Consider the following 23337-nt stretch of genomic DNA (forward strand, 5'->3'; position numbering starts at 1 on the left):
TTCTAGAGCCTCCCAGAGACCCCGTATAAATAACTCTAAGCTCTCAGTCATTCCTACAATTGGTCGTCATTTATTAAGCACCCACAAAAACAGATACGGAGCCCTGGTGGTGCAGTGATTAAGACCTATGGCAAGCTACGGCTGCTAACCAAAATGTCGGCAGTTTGAATCCACGAGTCACTCCTTGGAAACCCTATGGGGCAGTTCTACTGTGTCCTATCGAGTTGCTATGAGTGGGAATCAACTGGATAGCAATGAGTTTTTTTTTAAAAAAAAAAAAAACAGATACAGAGTCCCTGAATGATGCAAACGGCTAACACAGTCGGCTGCTAACCAAAAGATTGACAGTTTAAATACATCCAGAGACGCCTTGGAAGAAAGGCCTGTGATCTACTTCTGAAAAATCAGCCATTGAAAACCCTATGGAGCACAGTTCTACCCTGACTCATTAGTTGAAATCATCTCAACAGCAGTTCCGGCTGAATCTTTATTGTATCCCAAGTGCAATAACACTTAGAATTTATATGTTAGGTTGCTTTTAGAAAGCCAAGTAAGATGTTTCTCACTTCATTAACTGCTATTGGAGCTCCCTCCTCTCAGCTGGGGTGACGGCTCCAAGAGCTGAGGTGTTACTGGGGTGGTGGTGTCATTCCTAGCTCTGGATCTTTTGTGACTCTGGCCCCATATATCCAAAGGATCAAAGTGCCCCACCCAGAAGGAGCTGACCTGCAAACTCCACTGGGCTCTTTGCTGAAGGAGAAGGCATCTGAAATCCAGCGTCTCCAGGAGGAGTGGCAAAGCCAGAAGGCCAGATTGCAAGCCCAGGTAGAAGAATCACCCAGGTGGGGCTATGCCAACATGCTGAATGACACTTTGCCTCCTCCTTCTCTTTATGGACAACTTTGGAAATGAAAGGAGGGCCTCATCCACAGACAAGCTGGGAGGGCATTCCAGGTCCCGAGCAAGGTGGAATTCTTGGTTATTTTTATTCATTCTTTCAAAACCTGCTGTGGCTCATTGAACACCTGCTATGAGCCAGGAACCCTTCTAGGTGTTTGCGATATATCCATGAACAAAATAGACAAAATTCCGCATTTAAGGTGTTTATGTTTTAGCGGGGGGCAATGATGGTTCAGTGGTACAGATCTTGGAAACCAGGGTTTAATTCCTGACCAATACACCTCAGGTGCAGCCACCACCCAACTGCCATTGGAGGCTTACATGTTGCTATGATGCTGAACGGGCTTCAGCAGAGTTTCCAGACTAAGACTAGGAAGAAAGCCCTGGTGATTTACTTCCAAAAAATCAGTCAGTGAAAACCCTATGGATCACAGTGATCCTATCCCATTGTGTACAGGATCACCATAAATTGGGGGCCAACTCAACAACAGCTAGCAACAACAACATATTTTGGGCAAAGAGGTGGGAACAAACAATAAACACTAGATATAAGCAATAAGTACTTTAGAAGGTGATAGGGGCTTTAGGACAAACAAGAAGCAGAAGAAGGTAAACAGAGTTGGGAGGCTGCTGATACAGGATTAGGGTGCAGTACTAAACTGGAGTTGTCAGGGAAAGCCTCCGGAAGAAAGTGAGATTGGAGCAAGCACCTTAAGGAGGTGAAGGAGGCCACGATGTAGCTGTCTGGAAGGTAGCCTCGTCCCTTCTTGGTTTCGCTTGGAAGGTTTATGTCCCAGCCGGTCTTCTTCTCTTGACTGCAGTTGATGACTCTAGTTGAGGCGCCCCCAGAGCCCCAGCCCATCCCCAGGTTCTCATAGCTTGCAAGCTTGCAGTTCCCACAGGTTGAGGAGACCTTCAGAAAGGTTTGATTTTTTTTAAATAATCCCTGGAGGAGTGAGGGGCCTGGCCTGAGGGTGTGCCATCCTGGTTGCAGATCTTGCAGATGCAGCAGGCTCTGGAGCAGTGTGCCAGCACCTACCGGGAGGACCTGCAGGACCTCAAGCAGCTCTCCGACCACGAAAGGGAGACACTGCAGCAGGAGCTCCAGAAGAGCGTTCAGCAGAACCAGGCCATGAAAGCCCAGCTTGAGGCTTCCCACCAGCGAGCCCTAAGAGTGCTTGAGAAGGCCAAAAATCAGGAACTCAAGGTAAGGGCAATGGCTTAGTTTCCTAGGGCTACCATAACAAAGAGGTCGTTGGCGGCTTAGTGGTAGAATTCTCCTCTTCCATGTGGGATACCTAGGTTAGAATCCGGACCAGTGCACCCTATGCGCAGCTGCCACTCACCTATCATTGGAGGTTTGCTTGTTGCTATGAGCTGAACAGGTTTCAGCAGTACTTCCAGACTAAAACAGACTAGGAAGAAAGGCCTGGCGATTGACTTCCAAAAATCAGCCAATGAAAACTCTATCATGGGGATGGCACAGGGTCTCATTCCGTTGTGCATGGGATCCCCATTAGTCGGGGGCTGACTCAATACCAACTAACAACAACCATAACAAAATACCACAAAGTGGGTGGCTTTAAAGAACAGAAATGTACTGTTGCACAGTTCTGGAAGTCAGGAGTCTGAATTCAGGGCCTTGGCAAGGCCATGCTCTCTCTGTCTGCTCAAGGGGAAGCCCCTTCCTTGTCTCTTCCAGCTTCTGGTAGCCTCAGGTGTTTCTTGGCCTTCCTTGGCTTTTAGATGCATCTCCTCATGTATGACCCTGTATCCCTGTGTGTTCTTCCCTTTTATAAGACACCACACAGAAGGCTTTAGGACCCACCTGCAGTATGACCTCGTTAACTCAACTGATCACATCTTCGAAGAAAGACCCTATTTCCAAACAAGGACACATTCACCAGTACAGGGTTTAGGGCATCAATATATCTTTTTGAGGGACACACTTCAACCCATAAACCAAAAATACCAAACCCATTGCCGTCGAGTCGTTTCTGACTCATAGTGACCCACAGAGCAACTAGTGGGTTTGAACTGTGAACCTTTTGGTTAGCAGCCAAGCACTTAACCACTGCTTAACCAGGGCTGCATTATGAGTTTTTAGTCCATAACAGATAATAAGTCAGCTATTCACTAAGCACCTGCTATGTGAGCACCTGCTATACACTACCTGTAGTGCTTTTGTACATTATCCTTCATCACCACAGCAATTTTACAAGGTGATTATTATCATATTCCACTTATCCCCATGAGTAAAGTAGCTCAGAGAGAATAACTTGCTTAGGGTCACACAGCCAGTAGGTGCAAAGAGAGGGTTCAGACTCAGGTCTGCTGGGCTTCTTGTACTGCTTCCTTACCTGCATGTGGCCTTTGTAACATAAGAATAGCTTTCTTTCCTGACTTGAACAACGTCATTGTGACAGTTAATTTTGTTTAATGATATTTTATTGTGTTTTTGGTGAAAGTTTACACAGCAGATTAGGTTCCCGTTTGACAATTTCTATACAAATTGTTCAGTGACATTAATTATGTTTTTCACAATGTGTCAACATTCTCTTTGTTCCATTTCTGGTGCTTTAGTTTCCCTGCCCCCTTATCTTCTCATCTTTCCTTTTGAAAAATAGTTGACCATTTGGTCTCATATAGATGGTTTTTTGATGTAGCACCATACTCACAGATAATATCCTTTATTTTGTATGCCAATCTGTTATTTTGCTAAAAGGAGACCTCAGGGTATAGTTTCAGTTCAAGGTTTAAAGAGTATCTCAGGGCAATAGTCTCAGGGAGTCCTCTAGTCTCAACTGATCCAGTAAGTCTGGACTTTTTAATAATTTGAGTTCTGTTCTGCATTTTTCTCCCATTCTATCAAGGTCCATCTATTTTGACCCTGATCCCAACCAATGGTAGTGGTAGCCGAGCACCATCTAGTTCTTCTGGTCTCAGGGCAGATAAGGCGTGGCTCATGTAGGCTGTTAGCCCTGTAGACTAGTTTCTTCTCTGAGACTTTGGTTTCCTTCTTTTTCTTTTGCTCCTGACGAGTAGAGCCCAATAGTTGTGTCTTAGTTGGCTCCTTACAAGCTTTTAAGACCCCAGACTCTACATACCTCACTAGAATGCAGAACATGAACTTTTGTGAACTATATTGTGCTAATTGACTGAGTTGTCCCATGAGACTAAGGTCCAAAGCCTTCAAACCCAGAAAACTAATCTTGCAAGGTGCTTGATTATGTCTGAGAAGTGTCTATAACTGTGTCCTCTATGACTATATATGCATGCACACACCTATCTGTATGTACACATACAGATACTTCTATCTGTGCACACATATGTGCACACCTGTACCTACTCATACACATCTATGCCTATACACATACATATGTGACCATATACTCGTTTTTTGGTTGTGATGGTTAATTTTATGTGTCAACTTGGCGAGGCTATGGTGTCCAGTTGTTTGATCAAACACTAGTCTAGATGTTGCTGTGAAGTTACTTTGTACATGGCTCAATTTTAAAAAGGTCAACTTTTATTACTGATTTATTCTGCAGGTATTTATTGAGCAACTCTCATGAGGTATCATTGTGCTCAGCTTGGGTGATACCAAGATGATTGAGATAATCCCTGTCCATATGCAGCTCACCTGTAGGGAGAAAGGCAGCCACTCAGACAGATTGCTGTAATTCAGTGGGTCAGAGCTGTGAGAGGGTGGTACGAGGTATTTTGGGATCACCAAGAAAGGAGACTATGCAGTGTAGGGCATGAAGAGACAGAGTGAAATTGGGCCCCTTCAGAGGCTCCCAACAGGCCATGACAAGAGCACAGTGAATCTCCCAGAGAGGTTGAATAAATTCGCCAGAGATTTTTCCGGCTTGAAGTAAACCCTGGGGGCTGACCCTGCAAGGTCCTCTCTTCCACGGGCTTCCAAGCAAAAGAGGTCTCCCCGGGGACAGAGAGAGGCCATGTCACAGAGTGAGAGAGTCTACTCCTCCACTTGGCTCTGACTTCCCCATTCTCTTTTTTTAAAAATATAATTTATTTTAGTTTTGTTGTTGTTGAGAATATACACCAATTCAACAGTTTCTGCATGTAGAATTTAGTGACATTGATTACATTCTTGGAGTTGTGCAACCATCCTCACCCTCCTTTTCCAAGTTGCTCCTCCCCCATTAACATAAACTCAACTTCCCCCAAAGGTTGCTGTCTCATCTTTTGAGTTGCTGTTGTCCATTTGATCCCATATAGACAGTTCTTAAAAGAGCCCAATGCTCGAGGCAGATGTTCTTTACTATCTCCGTTCCCTTTTCACTGGAAGTAAAATGTCACTACGTGTAGTGCTCTGAGCCTCGCAACTAGTGCAAGAGGAGGAAAGCATCCGAGAGTTCAAAAACTGCCAAGCTTTTCTGCCTTCTCATTTAATTAACTCACTATGGAATGACTGAGTTTCCGCATTGCTGCTGAGGGCATAACAGAGGTGAAGACCTAGGCAACCTCTGAATGCACTGTTGGGTTCATTTCACTGACTCGGACTCAAAGATGGCTGGGTTCTCCCCTTTTAAAAAAAAAAAAAAAAGAAAAAAAACAGTTGTCATGGAGTCAGTTCTAACTCATGGTGACCCCATGTGTGTCAGAGTAGACTGGGCTCCATAGATTTTCAATGGCTATGACCTTTCAGAAGTAGATGGTCAGGCTTTTCTTCCAAGGTACTTCTGGGTGGATTCAAACCTCTAATCTTTCAGTTAACCCAGTTCTTAACTGTTTGCACCACGCAGGGAATCCTTTTGCCTTTGATGAAATCCCATTTCTCATTGTTTCCGGAGGCAGCATGAGGGAGTGGAAAGGGCTTGGGCCCTGGGTTAAAATCCTGCCTCCACCATTACCTGTCCTCAGGCAAGTCACTTCTCTTTGAGCCCTAATTTCCTCCTCTGTAAAATGGGGGAAGGACCCCTGGTGTCACAGTGGTTAAGCCCTGGGCTGCTAACCAAAAGGTCAGCAGTTTAAACCCAACAGCCACTCCTTGGCAGAAAGATGTGGCAGCCAGCTTCCGTAAAGATTACAGCCTTGGAAACCCTATGGACAGTTCTACTCTGTCCTATACGGTTGCTAGAAGTTGGAATCAACTTGACAGCAACAGGTTTTTAAAAGAGGGGGCGGGGGAATAAGAGCTCCTGTATGTTTTCTGTATGACCTTGGAAAAGCTAATTCATCTCTCCCAGCCTCAGTGTCCTCTTGTATGTAATGTGACTGTGTATTAACTGGAACTCTCTTAGTTGCAAACAGAGAAACTGGATTAGCTTCCTATAAAACTTCATAGAACCTTCTTTGGGTGCCTGACCCATAATAGCCAATAATAGCCATAATGTTTGTTGAATGAAAGAATGAATGAACAAAAGCATGATCATATAAATGAACCCAAGGACAGAGACACAGCAGTTCTCAGGGCCAAAGTAGACCATGGACTGAAAAGCCCTGGGGATCCCTCCTTCTGCCATGCCTGCTCTGCTCTGCACATCAGCCTGGGTCTCCCTTCAGAGACAGCTACTTCTGCTTCTCAGGACCTGGGGCAGTGTACAATGCTCACCTCACTGCCCCTGAGAGTGGCAGAATTCAGGGAACTGTCAAAAAGAAACATTTGATCAGCGAGTCAATTACAATTAACAGTTTATTGAGTGAGAAGCTATCTGCAAACAGGGAATGTTCGAAAAGGAGCGTGCTCAAGCAGCGCTAGGGCAGGGTTCTTAAAGGCGTTAAAGCATTTCCAGTTAAATTGGGACTTAGGTATGTTCTTAATTAAAGGGAGGGTCTTACAAAGCGAGGATCTTTCTCTTATTGGTTCTATAGATGTAATTGTCTGATGGGAATTGGTCGTGTCAGGCACGACAAATCAAAACCATCCTTCCATGTCCAGTTGTCCTTCTGGGAAAGTCCCTACGATTAGAACACTTTAAAAACTCCCTATTATTTTGTCCTGGTTTTATACCTGGCACAAATGGCCATTCTGATTTATTGTTCACAGAAAGGTTTTGCATCTGGTGCAAACAGCCATTAATTTTTAGTTAATATTTAACGCCGCCCAGTTAGTCAGTCTCTCTTGCCCTCACCTTTTGTCTGTCTCTCTCCGTACTTCCCTCCCATACACGTTCTAACTCCAAATTCCCCAGGAAGAACTCTGATTGACCCCGCTTGGAACAGGTGTCCACTCTGGTCTAATCAACTATGGACGGGGCTGGGTTCACACAGCACAAAATGGCTGCTGTGGCCAGGCCATCACTGTCATCACAGGTGGGTAGAGCAGCGTTCACTGTAGCGATAAGCCCTCCACAGGGGAGCCGCAAGCCCAGCTCAGAGGAGGTGCTTGGCAGAGACGACAGATCTTTGCCTCTGTGTCAACCTTCACAACTTCTTCCCTACCTCTTTTGCCCACAGGCCACAGAGGAGCGCTTGAAGAAGGAATCCAGCCACAGCCTCCAGATCCAGCACCAGACACACCGACTGGAGCTGCAGGCCTTGGAGGAAAAGGCAAGGCAAGAGCTCCAGGAGGAGCGCGAGAGGATGCAGGCCCAGCAGGCTCTGCTGCTAGGTATACAACCACCACATCCCAACCGCCGAAATCGGAAGCCAGAGGGTATGCCCAGACCCAGGGGCCGGCTGAGGGCAGGGCGGGAAGCATGGCTCTAGAGACACACAGGCCAGGCTTCCAATCCTGGCTCTGCTACTGAGTAACTGTGAGACCTAGGCAAGGTTACTCTGAGCCTCATTTTCCTCTTCTATAAAATAGGGTTACAATCGCCTCTCCTGATAAGGTTATTATGCAGGTTAAATGAGATATTAGGTATAAAATGCCCAGCGTAAACACTCGACTACTAACCAAAAGGTTGGCGATTCGAACCCACCCAGAGAGGCCTCAGGAGAAAGCCCTGGTGATCTGCTTCCAAAAGGTCACAGCCTTGAAAACCCTATGGCATGCAGTTCTACTGTGTATACATGGGGTCAGCATGAGTCAGAAGCAACTCAAAGGCAACTGGTTAGCATATAACATGAACCCAGTGAATAATAACTATTATTATTGGAGTCCCTTGGTGGTACAAACAGTTAACACACTCCTCCAAAAGGTTGGAGGTTCAGGTTCACCCAGAGGTACCTCAGAAGAAAGGCCCGGCAATGTACTTCCAAAAAATCAGCCACTGAAAACACTAAGGAACATAGTTCTGTTTTGACACATATAGGGTTGCCATGAATCAGAATCGACTCAGTGGTGACTATTTTTGTTTTGTTTTGTTTTAACTGAAATTGACTATAACCCAGATCTCTGAGCCTTTCCAATACCTAGGTAGGTGGTATTGTCTTGACTTCTCATTTCCATCCTAAGGATTTCGACGTATTTGGGGGACTTAGGCCTCCAGACTCCTGCATGTTCCTCTGCTTCCTCTGCTTGCCCTACATTATCCGCATTAGGAAACTCAGCCCCGGCTGTGGGGACCATGGTCTCAGGGAGCATCTAGCTCAATTGGCATCACATAGTTTATAAAGAAAATGTTCTACATTCTACTTTGATGGTAGCGTCTGGGGTCTTAAAAGCCTGTGAACGGCCATCTAAGATACTCTTCTGGTCTCACCCCTTCGGGAGCAAGAGAGAATGAAGAAAACTCAAGATACTAGGGAAGGATTAGTCCAAAGGACTAATGGACCACAACTACCACAGCCTCCACCAGACCAGGTCCAGTACAACGAAATGGTGCCCGGCTACCACCGCCGACTGCTCTGACAGGGATACAAATAGAGGGTCCCGGACAGAGCTGGAGAAAAATGTAGAACAAAATTCTAACTCACTTGATTAGACAGCCCCATAAAACAAAACGAGACTAATGGGGCACAATAGTCCAGGGACAAGGACTAGAAGGCAGGGGGGACAGGAAAAGTGGTAATAGGGAACCCAAGGTTGAGAAGAGAGAGCGTTGACATGTCGTGGGGTTGTTAACCAATGTCATAAAACAATATGTGTACTGACTGTTTAATGAGAAGCTAGTTTGTTGTGTTCACCTTCATCTAAAGTTCAATTGAAAAAAAAAAGAAATAGCACAGGCATCTTCCATCTATGAAAATGAAAGGTTTAAAAAAAAAAGAAATATTGATCCATACCCAGATTTCTTTCCATATGATAAAAATTACTTTGTTCAAAAATTAAACATATTCAGAAACAAAAAACAAAAAAGAAACTCAGCCCCTTTTCAGTTTTCACATTGTCTTAGTTATCTAGTGCTGCTATAATAGAAATACCACAAGTGGATGGCTTTAACAAAGAAAATTTATCCTCTCACAATCTAGGATTCCAGAAGTCCAAATTCAGGGTTCCAGCTCCAAGGGAAGGCTTTCTGTCTCTGTCAGCTCTGGGGGAAGGTCCTTCCTTGTCATCAATCTTCCCCTGGTCCAGGAGCTTCTCCATGCAAGAACCTCAAGTTCAAAGGATGCGCTCTGCTTCCAGCACTGCTTTCTTGGTGGTATGAGATGCCCAGTGTCTCTGCTTGCTTCTCTCTTTTATATCTCGAAAGAGATTGGCTTAAGAAACAATCTAATCTTGTAGATGGAGTCCTGGATCGTTAACATTACTGCCGATAATCCCATCTCGTTAACATCATAGAGATAAGATTTATAACACATAGGAAAATCACATCAGATGACAAAATGGTGGACAGTCACACAATCCTGGGAATCATGGACTAGCCAAGTTGACAGATATTTTGGGGGGACACAATTCAATCCATAACACACATCAAAAGCCACACACATGAAGCTTCTGGAATTTAAGTGCCTGGGTTGGAAGCCCAGCTCCAGCACTCACTAGCTGTGTGAACTTGGACAAGTAGCTTAGCTGCTCTGTGCCTCAGTTTCCCACCATAAAAGGGGACAATAAATGTATTTACTTCATAGGGTTGTTATGAGGATTACAGTAGTAAATACAGTGAGGAGCTTAGAACAGAGCCTGGCACGCAGCGTGTGCTGTGTCAGCGTTCACTGTTATTATTACCGAAGACTCCCGCGCTGCACTGCTGACCTTGAGCACCTCTCTCCATTGTCACAGCTCATCTCTCTCCCTCATTTCTCCTTTACCCTCACCTCCCTTCTCACTCTTAACTGCAACACAAATTCCTCTCCTTATCTCATGCATATCATTAAAGACCAAATTGGCCTTTGTTATGGATTGAATTGTGTCCCCCAAAAATATGTGTTGGAATCCTAACCCCTATACTGTGGGTAAGGAGTCCTGGTGGTGCAGTGGTTAAGAGTTCAGCTGCTAATCAAAAGGTCGGCGATTCAAACCCACCAGCAGTTCCATGGGAAAAAAGAGCTGGTGATCTGCTCCCGTAAAGATTACAGCCTAGGAAACCCTATAGGGCAGTTCTGCTCTGTCACATGGGGTCACTTTGGGTTGGAATTGACTCTGTGGCACCCAGCAACAGTAACACCATACTGTGGGTGTAATCCCTTTTGAGAATAAGGTTTTCTTTGTCATGTTAATGAGGCTTTATCAGCATAGGATGTGTCCTAAACCTAATCAGCTCTTGAGTTATAAGGAGGAACAAAGACAGAGAGACAAGCAAGCACAAATGGGAGGAAGACAGATGCCATATGAAGATCATCAAGGAACTGAGGAAAGCTGGAAGAAACAGGGACGTTACCCCACAACTGACAGAGAGAGAGCCTTCCCCTAGAGCCAGTGCCCTGAATTTGGACTTTTAGCCTCCTAACTGAGAAAATAAATTTCTTTACTTTAAAAGCACCCACTTGTGGTATTTCCATTACAGCAGCCCTAGGAAATTAAGACAGCCTTATTGAAGATATCTTCCGAACATAGGCAGGGCTTTCCTGAACAGAATTCTGGGGAAGAACATTTTCTTTACTTCCATAAGTGAGTCAGCTCTGCCTTGCTGCTTGGTTGAGTATTTGTTAGAAAGTGATTACTGCTGACCAGACATCCGGGGGAAGTGAATGTGAGGAGCCGGATGAGACAGTGGGTCCCACAGATTTCCTGGTTAGCAGTTACCTTGGAATGGAGGTGGCTGACTAGGGAAATGTTAAAGTTGCTGCTACTGTTGTTAGTTGCCGTTTAGTTCCAACTCATGGCGACTTTATGTACATATAACAGGATGAAATGTTACTCAGTCCTGCAGCATCTTTTGATATGTTTGAGCTCATTGTTGCAACTGTTGTGTCAGTGCATCTCATGGAGGGTTTCCTTGTTTTCACTGACCCTCTGCTTTACCAAACATGATGTCCTTTTTTATCAATTGGTCTTTCTTGATGATGTGTCCAAAGTAAACAATACAAGACAAAGTCTTGCCATCCTTGCTTCTAAGGAGCATTCTGGCTATACTTCCTCCAAGACAGATTTGTTCATTCTTCTGGCAGTCCATGGTATATTCAATATTCTTTGCCAACACCACAATTAGAATTCATCAATTCTTCTTCAGTCTTCCTTGTTTCATTGTCCAGCTTTCGCATACACACGAGGCAGTTGGAAAGACCATGGATTGGGTCAGGCTCACCTTAGTCATCAAAGTGCCATCTTCGCTTTTTAGTGTTATCCATAAGGTTTTCAGTGGCTAATTTTTGGAAGTAGATCGCCAAGCATTTCTTCCTAGTCTTAGTCAAGATGCTCCACTAGAACCTGTCCACCATGGGTGGCCCTGCTGGTATTTGAAATATCAGTGGCATAGCTTTCAGTATCATGGCAACATGCAAGCCACCACAGTATGACAAAATAGCAGACAGGTGGTGGATGTTAAAGTTGGCCTCATGTAAAGAAGACGCGTTATATAAGATAAAGCCTAGCTTGTGCCACATGTCTCAGGGTACAAGTCTCCCCAGGTACAGATCAGGCTGGATACCCCTGGTATTTCCAACCCTGACAGCAGCTGTTGGCCCAGATGTCCCTGCCACCCCTTGCCTGGCTCCTCTGATCCCACAGAAGTCCGATTCTTTCCTGGCGACTCTGGAGAGACCCTGGGGACAGGCTGGATTCTCAGGTCCAGGCCCAGGAAGAAGGAATTTGTGGACTGTGTAATGATGATACAGCATAGCCTTCGTGGGTGGTAGTAGGGCAGAGAGGGAGCACCTACTGCACCTACTACAAAGATAGTAGATGTTCCAGGTGCCCCTGCCCCTGTTCCAGTGCCTGCATTAGACACAGCTGATCTGCAGCATAGCTCAGTGTAGGTCTGCCGTAACCAGGTACCACAAACTGGGTGGCTTAAAACAACAGAAATTTCTCTCTCAAGGTTCTGGAGGCTAGAAGTCCAAAATTAAGGTGTTGGCAGGGCCATGCTCTCCCGGAAGGCCCTAGGGGAGAGTCTGTTCCATGCCTTTCTCTGAGCTTCTGGTGTTGCTGGTAACCCTTGCTGTCCCTGGGCTTATAGATACATCACTCCAATCTCTGCCTCCGTTGTCACATGTCTCTTGTCTCTGTGTCTGTTCTCTTTTAAGTACATCAGTCACTACAGATTTACTCCCATATATACCACCCTACTCCAGTATAACCTCATGTTAATTAATTACACCTACAAATACCCTGTTTCCAAATAAGATCACATTCTGAAGTTCTGGAAGAAAATGGATTTCAGGAAACACCATTGAACCCAATACATTTGGTTGGTGATGGGCGGGGAGGGTCAATGTGTCCTCCAGAGTACCTGGGGCACCAGGGTTGACGGTCGGTGAAGGGTGGGGGGATCGGTGTCCTCCAGAGTACCTGGTGCACTGGGGTTGGGACGCAAAGACAGGCTTACAGGATGGATGGATAGTCGGATGAGGGAGGGTTTGAGAGTGTGTGAATGAATTAGTATACTGTAGTTCATGCTTTGTTAAAGGGTTTTTATTTTACTTGTTTTTGTGATAAAGGTTTTTTAATTGGGTTGTGTTTGGGTTTTAGCACATGGTGAGTGCTCAGTACATAGTAGCTGTTATTACTGTTATCTTGGAATAGGTTTAAGGGAATGCAACCCAAAGCCTTCAGCAGCTACCCACCCCACCCCAGAGACTGTTGTCACTGCAGGACAGACTTCAGCCTTGACTGCCCCTCTGATCTTCTGCTCCTCTCTCTCCAGACTCCCTCAGGCAGGAACTGTCAGAGCAGCGGACTGCCTGCTCCGAGCACCAGAAGGACTTGGTGGCACTACAGGCCCAGCTGAGGGCTCTGGGCAGTTCCGGCCAACAGCAGACCAGCCCCTGGCCCCCAGGGGACAGCAAGGACCAAGCCCTCACAGAAGAGGTCAGTGCCCTGCCCCACCCACACCACACCACACCCCTCTCAGAGCAGTGCGAGGGCTGCAGCAAAAAGCCCTGTAAGGATAGTTTGGGGGGCTCTGTCTTTACCCTGTCTGAAATGGGGAGACCCTCCTCCTTCCACACCCCTGTCTGAAATGGGGGAGACCCTCCTCCTTCCACATCCCTGTCTGAAATGGGAACACCCCGCTTCTTCACACCCGTTTGAAATGGGGGAGACATCTCTCCTTCCACACCCCTGTCTGAAATGGGGGAGACCCCTCTCTTTTACACCCCTGTCTGAAATGGGGGAGACCCCTCTCTTTTACACCCCTGTCTGAAATGGGGGAGACGTCTCTCTTTCCACAGGACTAGGGACACGTGAGGGGCCTATAGGCTCACATCTTTGAAAAGCAAAAAGCAGGTTCTACATGCTGCACATCATTCATAATTCAGATAAGATGGCTTCTTGGGTGTAAGTATCAGACAGGTCTAGAGGCAGCTGGTCTGGGTGACTCCTTGAGATCTGCAGAGGCATTTCTCAGAACACTTCCCAGACTGACTCCCCGTCTAGACTTCCCTATTCCTGTGAGTGGGAACAGCCTTGCTGTCACCCTGCCCAGTGCCAGCTCTCCTTGAACTTCCTGGTCAGATGTAGCTGCCAGCCCCTCCTGGCTTGTGTAAGATTCCTCCTCTCGCTGGGATCCCAGGAGCCCCCTAATTTCCCAGGCCTCTGTCCCTCCAGGCCAGCAGTACGGCCCTCAGATGTCCATCCAAAACACATCTCAACTTAACACAAAGCTTTCAGGGCAAAGGCAGGGAAGCATATTTTGCTTGTTTAGATTTAAGCCCTATTCTTGGCTCACCCACGTTATTACACCTTTTCAGCACTTGGTCTGGCCAATTCCCAAAGCAGGAGAACCTTAAGAGACTAGGTGTGAGCCCCCAAATCAAGAGCCAGGGACCTGCCGTGGGCTTAAGGCTGGGAGCAGCGTCGGCCTTCATCTTTGCCCCAGCACACCTGTGGCCCTTTGCGCATTGTCCGCCCTTGCGCCTCCTTAAAAAAAACCTCTCTCCCTGCTTCTTTTTCAGGAGCAGGGCGGCCCAGGCTCTCCGACGGGCTCTGCTGAGCAGGGGCCGAGTGAGGGGTGTGGGCTGCGGGAGGAGAACTCGCAGCTCAAGGACGCGGTGCGGCGGCTGCAGGCCGAGGTGGAACAGCACCGGCAGGAGGCGCTGCAGCTCCGCGACCAGCGCAGGTCGGCCTAGGGACCCCAGAGCCTTCGTTCTTTCCTCCCTTCCCTGCCCGTTGGTGAGCTTTTGGGATCTAAAATTGTGTCTCCCCCTCGGCATCCTCCAAGAGAAAAGACTCCCTAATATGCTAGCATTTCACTGATGTTCCTTCTTTGGCCCATGGAAAGTACCAGTCCTCTAGGAATTCTACGAGCCCTGGTGGCGCAACGGTTAAGCACTCGGCTAATTAAAAGGTTAGTGGTTCGAACCCACCAAGCCGCTCTGCAGGAGAAAGCCCTAACGATCTGCATCCATAAAGATTCCAGCCAAGAAAACCCTACGGGGGAGTTCTACTCTGTCACACATGGGCTCGCTATGAGTCAGAATCGACTCCTCAGCCTCAGCAACAGGAATTCTAGATCTCAAAACTGCAGAGGATTTGCCCGGAAATAGAGAAAAGCCATTGCCATTGAGTTGTTTCTAACTCATAGTGACCCTATAAGGACGGAGTGGAACTGCCCCATAAGGTTTCCAAGGCTGTAAATCTTTACAGAAGCAGACTGCAACATCTTTCTCCCACGGAGCAGCTGGCAGTTTGAACCGCCAACCTTTCAGTTAGCAGCAGAGCACATAACAACTGTGCCACCAGGGCTCTTCTTTGAAATAGAGGAGGGAACCCTGATTTCCCTGCAAATCAGGGCATTTATAGAATCAGACCTAGAAGACAGCCTTAGGGAGACAATGCAGTAGAATGATTCAGATAGTCCAGTGTGATCTTAACTAGCTGTGTGCTCTTAACCAAGCCGTGTGACCTTGAGCCAGCCAGCCTACCTCTCCCAGACTATTTCTTTACCTGTAAAATTGAGATAACACCACCACTTCTCAGGGCTGTTGTAGAATGCAGTGAAATGTATGCAAGGAGCTTAGCAGGGTCCCTGGCATGGAGAAAGTACTCAGGAAATTGTGGCTGTCACTATTATTACTAAGGTGCCCTGGTGGCACAACAGTTAAGTGCTTGGCTGCTAACTGAAAGGTTAGCAGTTCGAACCCACCCAGTGGCTCCATGGGAGAAGAACCTGGTGATCTGCTTCCATAAAGATTACAGCCAAGAAAACCCTAAGGGAGAGTTCTACTCTGTCACACAGGTGGTTATGAGTTGGGATTGATTCAACAGGACCCAATAACAATACCATTATTACTAATCCATATTTAATAGTTTATTAGCAGTCCTGAATTCAGAGCCTTTTATTGTTGTTGTTATTGTTGGAAGGTTTTTAACTACACGTTCAACTTCTTTAATAGATATAGGACTTTTCATGTTATTTATTTTTTTCTTGAGTGAGCTTCGGTGGTTTGTATCTTTCAAGGAATTTCTTCATTTCATCTAAGTTTTTGAGTGTCCCAATCCCAGGCAAGAAGTTGCTCATGATTTTCTTTTCTTGTCTCTTTAATGTCTGTAGGATCCCTGTTTTCCTAATGTCTGTTGATTGTGTATATTATGTCAGCCTGGCACTGAGCTTTGAGCCTTGGCTGTTCTTGTTCATATAATCCTCACAACCACCTCTTTTTAAAGTTGGGGGGAAAGGATTAGGGAGGTTAAGTAACTTGGTTCACATGACACAGCACGTGTAGGGAAGGCTGGGGTTTGCTTTGGTCTGAGAGAACAGGGCTTCAATCTTAACTGCCTGTTAAGCATTCCCTTAGGCTAGTTTCTTAACCTTGGCATGTCTCAGTTGCTTGGAATACGGATGAAAAAACAGTGTTGACAACAGTGCAGATTAAATGAGATAACGTAAAGCTTTTGGAACAGCACTTGGCACATGGCAGTGACTCACGTAATGTCAACTGTTAGGCTTCCCAAACTCTAGCATGCACTAGAATCTCCTGGAAGACACGTTGAACAAAGCTAACCGGGCTCTACCAGTTGCAGTTGTTGTTGCGTGATTCCAGCTCATAACGACCCCATGTGTATCAGAGGAGAACTGTGCTCCCGTGGAGTGTTTGATGGCTGATTTTTTTGGAGGTAGATCACCCCTTTCTACCAAAGTGCCTCTGGGTAGACTCGAACTTCCATCCTTTTCATTAGCAGCCAAGTATGTTAACCATTTGCACAACCTGGGGAACTCATACGCACTCACTAGACTAGCGTAAATGAAGATTTATAAAGCCAAGCACTGGTGAGGTTATAGAGCAACTGGAACTGTTGTTAGTAACGTAGATTGTTACTAACCCGTTGCCATCAAGTTGATTCGATTCCGACTCATAGCGACCCTATAGAACAGAGTAGGACTGCCCCACAGGGTTTCCAAGGCTGTAATCTCTACAGATGCATACTGCCATGTCTTTCTCCCGTGGAGCAGCTGGTGGCCCAGCACTTAATCACTGCACCATCAGGGCTCCTTACATTGCTGCTAGGAGGTTAAATTGGTACAACCGTTTTGGAAAACTATTTAGCAGTAACTACCAAAGCTAAACATATATATATACCTATGTATCCATATGATTTGTGGCTCAAAAAAAGATATGTCCAAGTCCTAACCCCTGGTACCTGCGGGTGGGACCTTATTTGGAAATAGCGTCTTCGCAGATGTAATTAGTTAAATTAACACAAGGTCACACCGAAGTAGGATGGGCCCTAATCCAATCTGGTGTCCTTATAAGAGACTCCAGCTGGACTCTACCATCAGCATTTCTGATCCAAGTAGGTCTGAGGTGGAGCCCAACAATTGGTAGTTCTAGCAGATTCTCAGGTGCTACCTCACTAGGATGGCACTTTGAGTACCAGTTCTCTTCTTAAGAGTCCCTGGGTGGTGCACACAGTTAATGCGCTTGGCTGCTCATGGAAAGGTTGGAGGTTCAAAGTCCACCCAGAGGCTTCTCCAAAGAAAGGTCTGGCAATCTACTTCAGAAAAATCAGCCATCAAAAACCCTATGGAGCACAGGTCTACTCTGACACACATTGGGTCGCCGTGAGTTGGGGTTGACTCGACAGCAGCTGGTTCACTGGTAACTGGCTCTTCTTCCCTGTGAGTCCCTTACTCCACCGTTCTTACTGCAGTAGCCAGCCAGGGCAAGGGAGTTTTCCAGAGGCCCTGGAATCCTTCATATCCTAGCGAATGAAAAGAGCCCTGGTAGCTCAACCGTTAAGCGCTCAGCTGGTAACCAAAAGCTTGGTGGTTCAAAACTACCCAGCCGCTCCACAGGAGAAAGACCTGGCGATCTGCTTCCGTAAAGATTACTCCTAGGAAACCCTGCGGGGGCAGTTCTACTCTGTCACCTGGGGTCTCTGCGAGTCAGAATCAACTCAGTGGCACACAGCAACAATGGAGGATGAAACCTCCTCTTCCAGGCAGAAGCACTGGCTAGGATTAACCAAGGAGGGGCGGCCCTTGTAGGCCAAGGTAGCTCTGGTCCTGGGTTTCCAGCCAGAAGTCTCCTCCCATGGGAGCTTTGTTAGAAATACACACTCTGATCCACACCCCAGACTCAGTAGGTCTGAGGTGGGGCCCAGAAATCTGGATACGGAAAGAGGCCCCAGGAGATTCTAATGCCCCATGGGGTTGGGGAGGAGAAGGAGATCATTCTGAGTCCTGTGCTCAGGGGTGGGGGAGCCGTGCCCCCGCCAGGCTCAAGGCTGTGAAGTGACTCAGAGAGGCCTCAAGCGGGCTGAGGTTGTAGGTCTCGCCTCCACAAGTGAACGGCAGACCAAGGCTCATCTGTGTGGCAGCTGTGAGCCCATCTCACCAAGGTGGAGCATCTTAGATTCCATAGTGGCTCATGTGACCCTGGCAAGTCACTAGAACAAGCAGTTTGGGCCAGAGTTGTTAGCTGCTGTTGAGTCAGCCCCTGACTCCAGGCAACCTCACACACAACAGGACCAAATGCCGCCCAGTCTCACAATCACTTGTCCGTGGAGGCTTGTGTGTTGCTGTGGTATTCAACTCATTTCAGCAGAGCTTCCAGACTAAGACGGACTAGAAAGAAAGGCCTGGTGATCTACTTCCAAAAATCAGCCAATGAAAATCCTACGGTTCGATCCACAACCAATCATGGACCAGAGTGTAGGAGCGCCTAACCATTTTGGGGTTACAGCCCCCTCCAAGTGATGAAAGCAATGATCCCTCTCCCTGGAAAAATACCCGATCATGCAAACATGTATTTGTAACAGACCCCTGAGACTCATATGGATGCCTTGGTGCCCACCCCTCAGTTAAGAATAATGAAAGCTAATGATGGGACACATATTCTGTGCCAGGGACTGTTCTGGACATGGATTAACTCGATTCATCCTTGCAACAACCCTATGAGGTCAGTGCCATTTCACCTCCATTTTACAGATGAGGAAACAGCCTGGAGTCGCTGCCCAAGGCCCCAACGCTGGGAAGTGATGGAGGCGGCGGCTGCAGGCACAGGCAGCCTGGTTCAAAATGCTGCTCCCTCACCCCTACCCCACCCCGCCTTGCCCCTGCACTGATGATCACCCAGGTCCCGAAGAGTCCCAGAGCTCAGTGATTCGAATACAGAACCTCAGCCTGCAGGCCTCCCACCTGCCCCAAGTGAAAAACCAGTTGCCATCAAGATGAAACCAACACATGGTGACCCCATGTGTGTCAGAGTACAAATGTGCTCCATAGGGTTTTCAGTGGCTGATTTTTTCAGAAGTAGATTGCCAAGCCTTTCCTCCGAGGCACCCCTGGGTAGACTCAAACCTCCAACCTTTCTGTTAGCACCTGAGCATGTTAACCATTTGTACCACCCAGGTATGTCCCAAGTGAAGGAGGTGTTTTTGGGTGCTCCCCTCTGAAGCTGTTCTCCTCTCCTCTCCCCCTGAAGGCTGCCCTTCACACTCAGGTTTCTCCTTTGTGGGATGCTGGGGTGGGACGGTGCTGAGGGGGAGACCCCTTGCAGGGTTAATCCTGTACCCCTCAACTCAGATTTCCAGGTCTCCTTCCCACGGGTGCCCTCACCTCAGATTCATACCCTACCCCCACCCATGGCCTCCCAAGCCAAGCCGCCCAACGGGGTGGGGAACAGACCCCAGTGCCCAGTGAGTGGAAGCTGTGGAGCCCGGGCAAGCTGTGGCCCTGCCGTCCACAGGTTGCTGGAGAAGGATCAGCAAGCCCAGCAGGCTCGGGAGGTGGAGGCGCTACGCCAGGAACACCACAAGGAGATGCAAACCATGGTAGCCGACTTCAGCAGCACCCAGACCAGGCTCCAGGCCCAGCTGGCTGCCCTGGAGACTGAGTAAGTGAGGCCCTGGGGCCCAGTGGTGGGACGGACTAGCAGATGGACCATTTTATCAGAGTAACCAACTCCTCCCAGTATCTCTGGAACTTTCCTGGTTTTAAAACTGAAAGTCTTGCGTCCCAGGAGGCCCCTCAGTCCTAGGCAAACTGGGGTGGTTGATGTCTTAGCTATTTAGTGTTGCTATATCAGAAATACCATTGGTAGATGTCTTTAATGATCAGAAATTTATTTTCTCACAGTTTAGAAGACTAGAAGTCCGAATTCAGGGGCCCAGCTCTAACAGCAGGCTCTCTGTCTGCTGTGGGGGGAAATCCTTATGTCAGCTTCTCTGGCAATCTCAGCGTTCCTTGAAAACCTCCATATGGCATCTGTCTTTCCCCATTTGGTCTTCTTTCTTTCTGTGTCTAATCTGCTCTTCTTACATCTCAAAAGTGATTGGCTTAAGACACACCCTACACTGATGTGGTCTCATTAACAAAGAAACTCCTATTCCTAAATGGGATATCCATAAAAAAAAAAAAAAAAAAAAAAACCTCATTCCCATTGAGTTGATTCTGACTCATAGCGACCTTATAAGACAGAGCAGAACTGCCCCATAGGGTTTCCAAGGCTGTAGTCTTTATAGAAGCAGATTGCCGCATCTTTTTCCAACAGAGCAGCTGGTGGGTTTCAACCGCCAACCTTTCAGTTAGCAGCCAAGCGCTTAACCACTGCGCCACCAGGGCTTCTTTACATAAGTAAAGTGGTTAGGATTTATAGTACATATTTTAGGGGACACAGTTCCATACACAACAGTTGTTGTTAGGTGCCATCGAGTCAGTTCCGACTCATTGCAATCCTATGTACAACAGAATGAAACATTGCCCAGTCCTGCAGTGCTGTGCTTGATCCCATTGTTGCAACCATTGTGTCCATCCATCCTGTTTAGGGTCTTCCTCTTTTTTGCTGATCCTCTATCAAGTATGATGTCCTTCTCCAGGGACTGATCCTTCCTGACAACGTGTCCAAAGTATGTGAAACATAGTCTTGCCATCCTTGCTTCTAAGGAACATTCTGGCTGTACTTCTTCCAAGACAGATTTGTTTGTTCTTTTGGCAGTCCATCGTATATTCAATATTCTTTGCCAACACCGTAATTCAAAGGCATCAATTCTTCTTCAGTCTTCCTTATTCACCGTCCAGCAAAAATATAACAGTTGGTCACCCTTAATTTATAGAGATGGTGTTGTCCTTCCCCACAGTGCCCTGGGAACCTAGGAGGGATGAGCAGTGTGTCTCGTGGGCTCTGTTTAACCCTCACACCAAGAAGAAATCAGGATGGTCAGGGCTCCCGAGTCTCGAGCTTTTGCCCTGTTCTAACATGCGTCATCTCACATAATCTCCACAACAGTCCTTCAAGGTGGGAACTGTTCTTCCCATTGACAGATGAAAAAACTGAGGGTCCCTTAGCACCCATTCATCTGTTCATTCAACAAGTATTTATCAAGGGCCCACTGTGTGTCCTATACTGTTTTAGGCTCCAGAGTTACAGCAGGGAACAAAATAAAGACCATGCTGCCACGGAACTCCCAAATCTAGACAGGGATTCAGACAAGAATTAAGCCAACATATCAATATTTAATTTCAATCAGGCAGTGAAAGTGCTATGAGAAAACCAGGATCAGGGTACAGGTAATCCCTGACTTATGATGTATTTGAGTTATGATGAATCGCACTTAACGACCATCCTTTTTTTTTTTTCTGTACATCATATCATAAATAATATGTACTACATACAGTGTTGTAGCACATAATTTGCTGATGTCATCATATCTGTAAGTTTACCTGTAATGTTTCCAACCCCTAGAGACAAAGATCAAGTTTATAAAGTACTGATAATAAAAGGCAATAATAATGAAAACTGAAAAAACGAGGTAGTATTTGACTTAATGTCAGAATCCACTTATAACAGCATCGTCAGAACGGGATCCCGTCGTAAGTCAGGGACTACCTGTATAGAGAGTGGCAAGGATGGGCAGGAACATCTTCTTTGAAGAGGTGACATTTTAGTACAGCAGGCAAGGGAATGAGCCATCCATTTGGAAGAAGAGCATTCCAAGCAAAGGGAACAGCAAAGGCAAAGGCCCTGGGGCCCTGCGGTACGTGACTGGAAACAGCCAGAAGGCACTAGTGGAGTGAGTGGCTGGAGTGGAGTGAGTGAGAGGGCGAGTGGTAGGAAATGAGGTCGGTGGGGTAGCTGGGGGCTTGGAGGTTAGGAAGTGCAAATCCTTCCTTGAATAGGAAGAAGACATTTGGATGTGTTCCGAGTATACTGGGAAGCTGTTGGAGGCTTTGAGCAGGAGCTATGTGGTCTGATTTACCTTTTTTAAAAAAAACAAAAATATTTTATTGTGTTTTCAGTGAAGGTTTACCCAGTGGTTTAGGTTCCCATTCAACAATTTCTACACAAGTTGTTCCATGACGTTAGTTACAGTCTTCACAATGTGTGAACATTCTCATTATTTCCATTCTTGTTGTTCTGGTTGCGTTAATACAGTTTTCCTGCCCCCTTACATTCTTGTCTTCTTTTTAAAATAATTGTTGACCGTTTGGTCTCATATAGATGATTTTTTAAAGAACACAGTGCTCACGGGTGATATTCTTTGTTTTCTGAGCCCATCTGTTATTTATCTAAAAGGTAACCTCGGGATAGTTTTGGTTTAAGGTTTAAAGAGTGTATCAGGGCCATAGTCTCAGGGAGTCCTACCGTTTCAACCTGATTTACCTTCTAACAGAGTCACTCTGGCCACGGAGAGGAGACTGTCAGGGTTAGGTGGAAGCAGGGAGACCAGCTGATTGCAGTAATCCAGGTTCAGACAGGTAAAGCCACTTGCCCAGGTCACGGCAACGGATTTAAATGCAATCCGTCTGACTCTAAGCCTGCACCCTTAAAAACTATTCTCAGCTGTCTCCAATGCAGAGCAAATCACCCAAAAGCCACACGTGGAAGGTTTTCCTTGCTGCCATCTAAGGGGCACTCGACGCGAGCAAGGCACCCATGATTTCACTGAATCTTCACAGCCACCCGGTTTTAAGCCCATTGTAAAGAGGAGGGAATGGAGGCTCGCAGGTGAAATGCTATAGCCAAGGTCACAAAGCTATAAAAAAGGATTCAAGCACAACAAAGCTGTGAGGGCTAAAGCTCTCGCCATCCCTGGCCTCCCAGACCAAAGAGTTAGGAATCCTCTCCGGTTTCAAACTGAAACGGCATGCCATGCCCCACATTCTCCAGTAGAGGGTGCCAGAGTCACGTCAGCACCTGGAGAACCTGCCAGCTGTGACCTTGTGGCCCCATTTTCCTGCCCTGGGTTCTTTTCCCAGCAATTTCCCTGGCTCTTGAAGCCACGCTGAGTTCAGCAGCTACACGCCCACAAAACCAGGCTCTTTGGGCCATTGAGGCTGGATGAACCCCCAAAACTATTGCTCTGAGATAATCTTTAAACCTTAAAGCTGAAACCAAAAGCATCCCCTGAAATCTCCTTTAAATTAAACAGTAAACCGGAGGCGTGGTCAATATGGCAGACTAGTTAGATGCTTCCTATATCCCTCTTACAACAAAGACCTGGAAAACCAAGTGATTTGATTCTATGTGAACATCTGGCAGCCCTGAACAAGGCAAGGTTAAGAAATCCATCTGAGCCATACTGGAGAGGAAGACCATTTG

The 23337-nt window shown here is 46.7% G+C and overlaps 1 protein-coding gene across 1 annotated transcript in view; it reads left to right on the plus strand.

Moving 5' to 3' along the window:
- Window positions 1-23337, plus strand: part of FAM184B (family with sequence similarity 184 member B) — a 179895-nt gene that overhangs the window by 139532 nt on the left and 17026 nt on the right. The window contains exons 9-14 of the mRNA XM_012555189.2: window positions 696-825; window positions 1895-2107; window positions 7327-7480; window positions 13002-13165; window positions 14251-14414; window positions 19486-19632. Of these exons, the coding sequence (XP_012410643.1) occupies window positions 696-825; window positions 1895-2107; window positions 7327-7480; window positions 13002-13165; window positions 14251-14414; window positions 19486-19632 (972 nt within the window). The remainder of the gene's footprint in view (window positions 1-695; window positions 826-1894; window positions 2108-7326; window positions 7481-13001; window positions 13166-14250; window positions 14415-19485; window positions 19633-23337) is intronic.

The sequence above is a fragment of the Trichechus manatus genome, unplaced genomic scaffold (genome assembly GCF_000243295.1).
Source record: "Trichechus manatus latirostris isolate Lorelei unplaced genomic scaffold, TriManLat1.0 scaffold00034, whole genome shotgun sequence".
NCBI classification, from domain to species: Eukaryota; Metazoa; Chordata; class Mammalia; order Sirenia; family Trichechidae; genus Trichechus; species Trichechus manatus.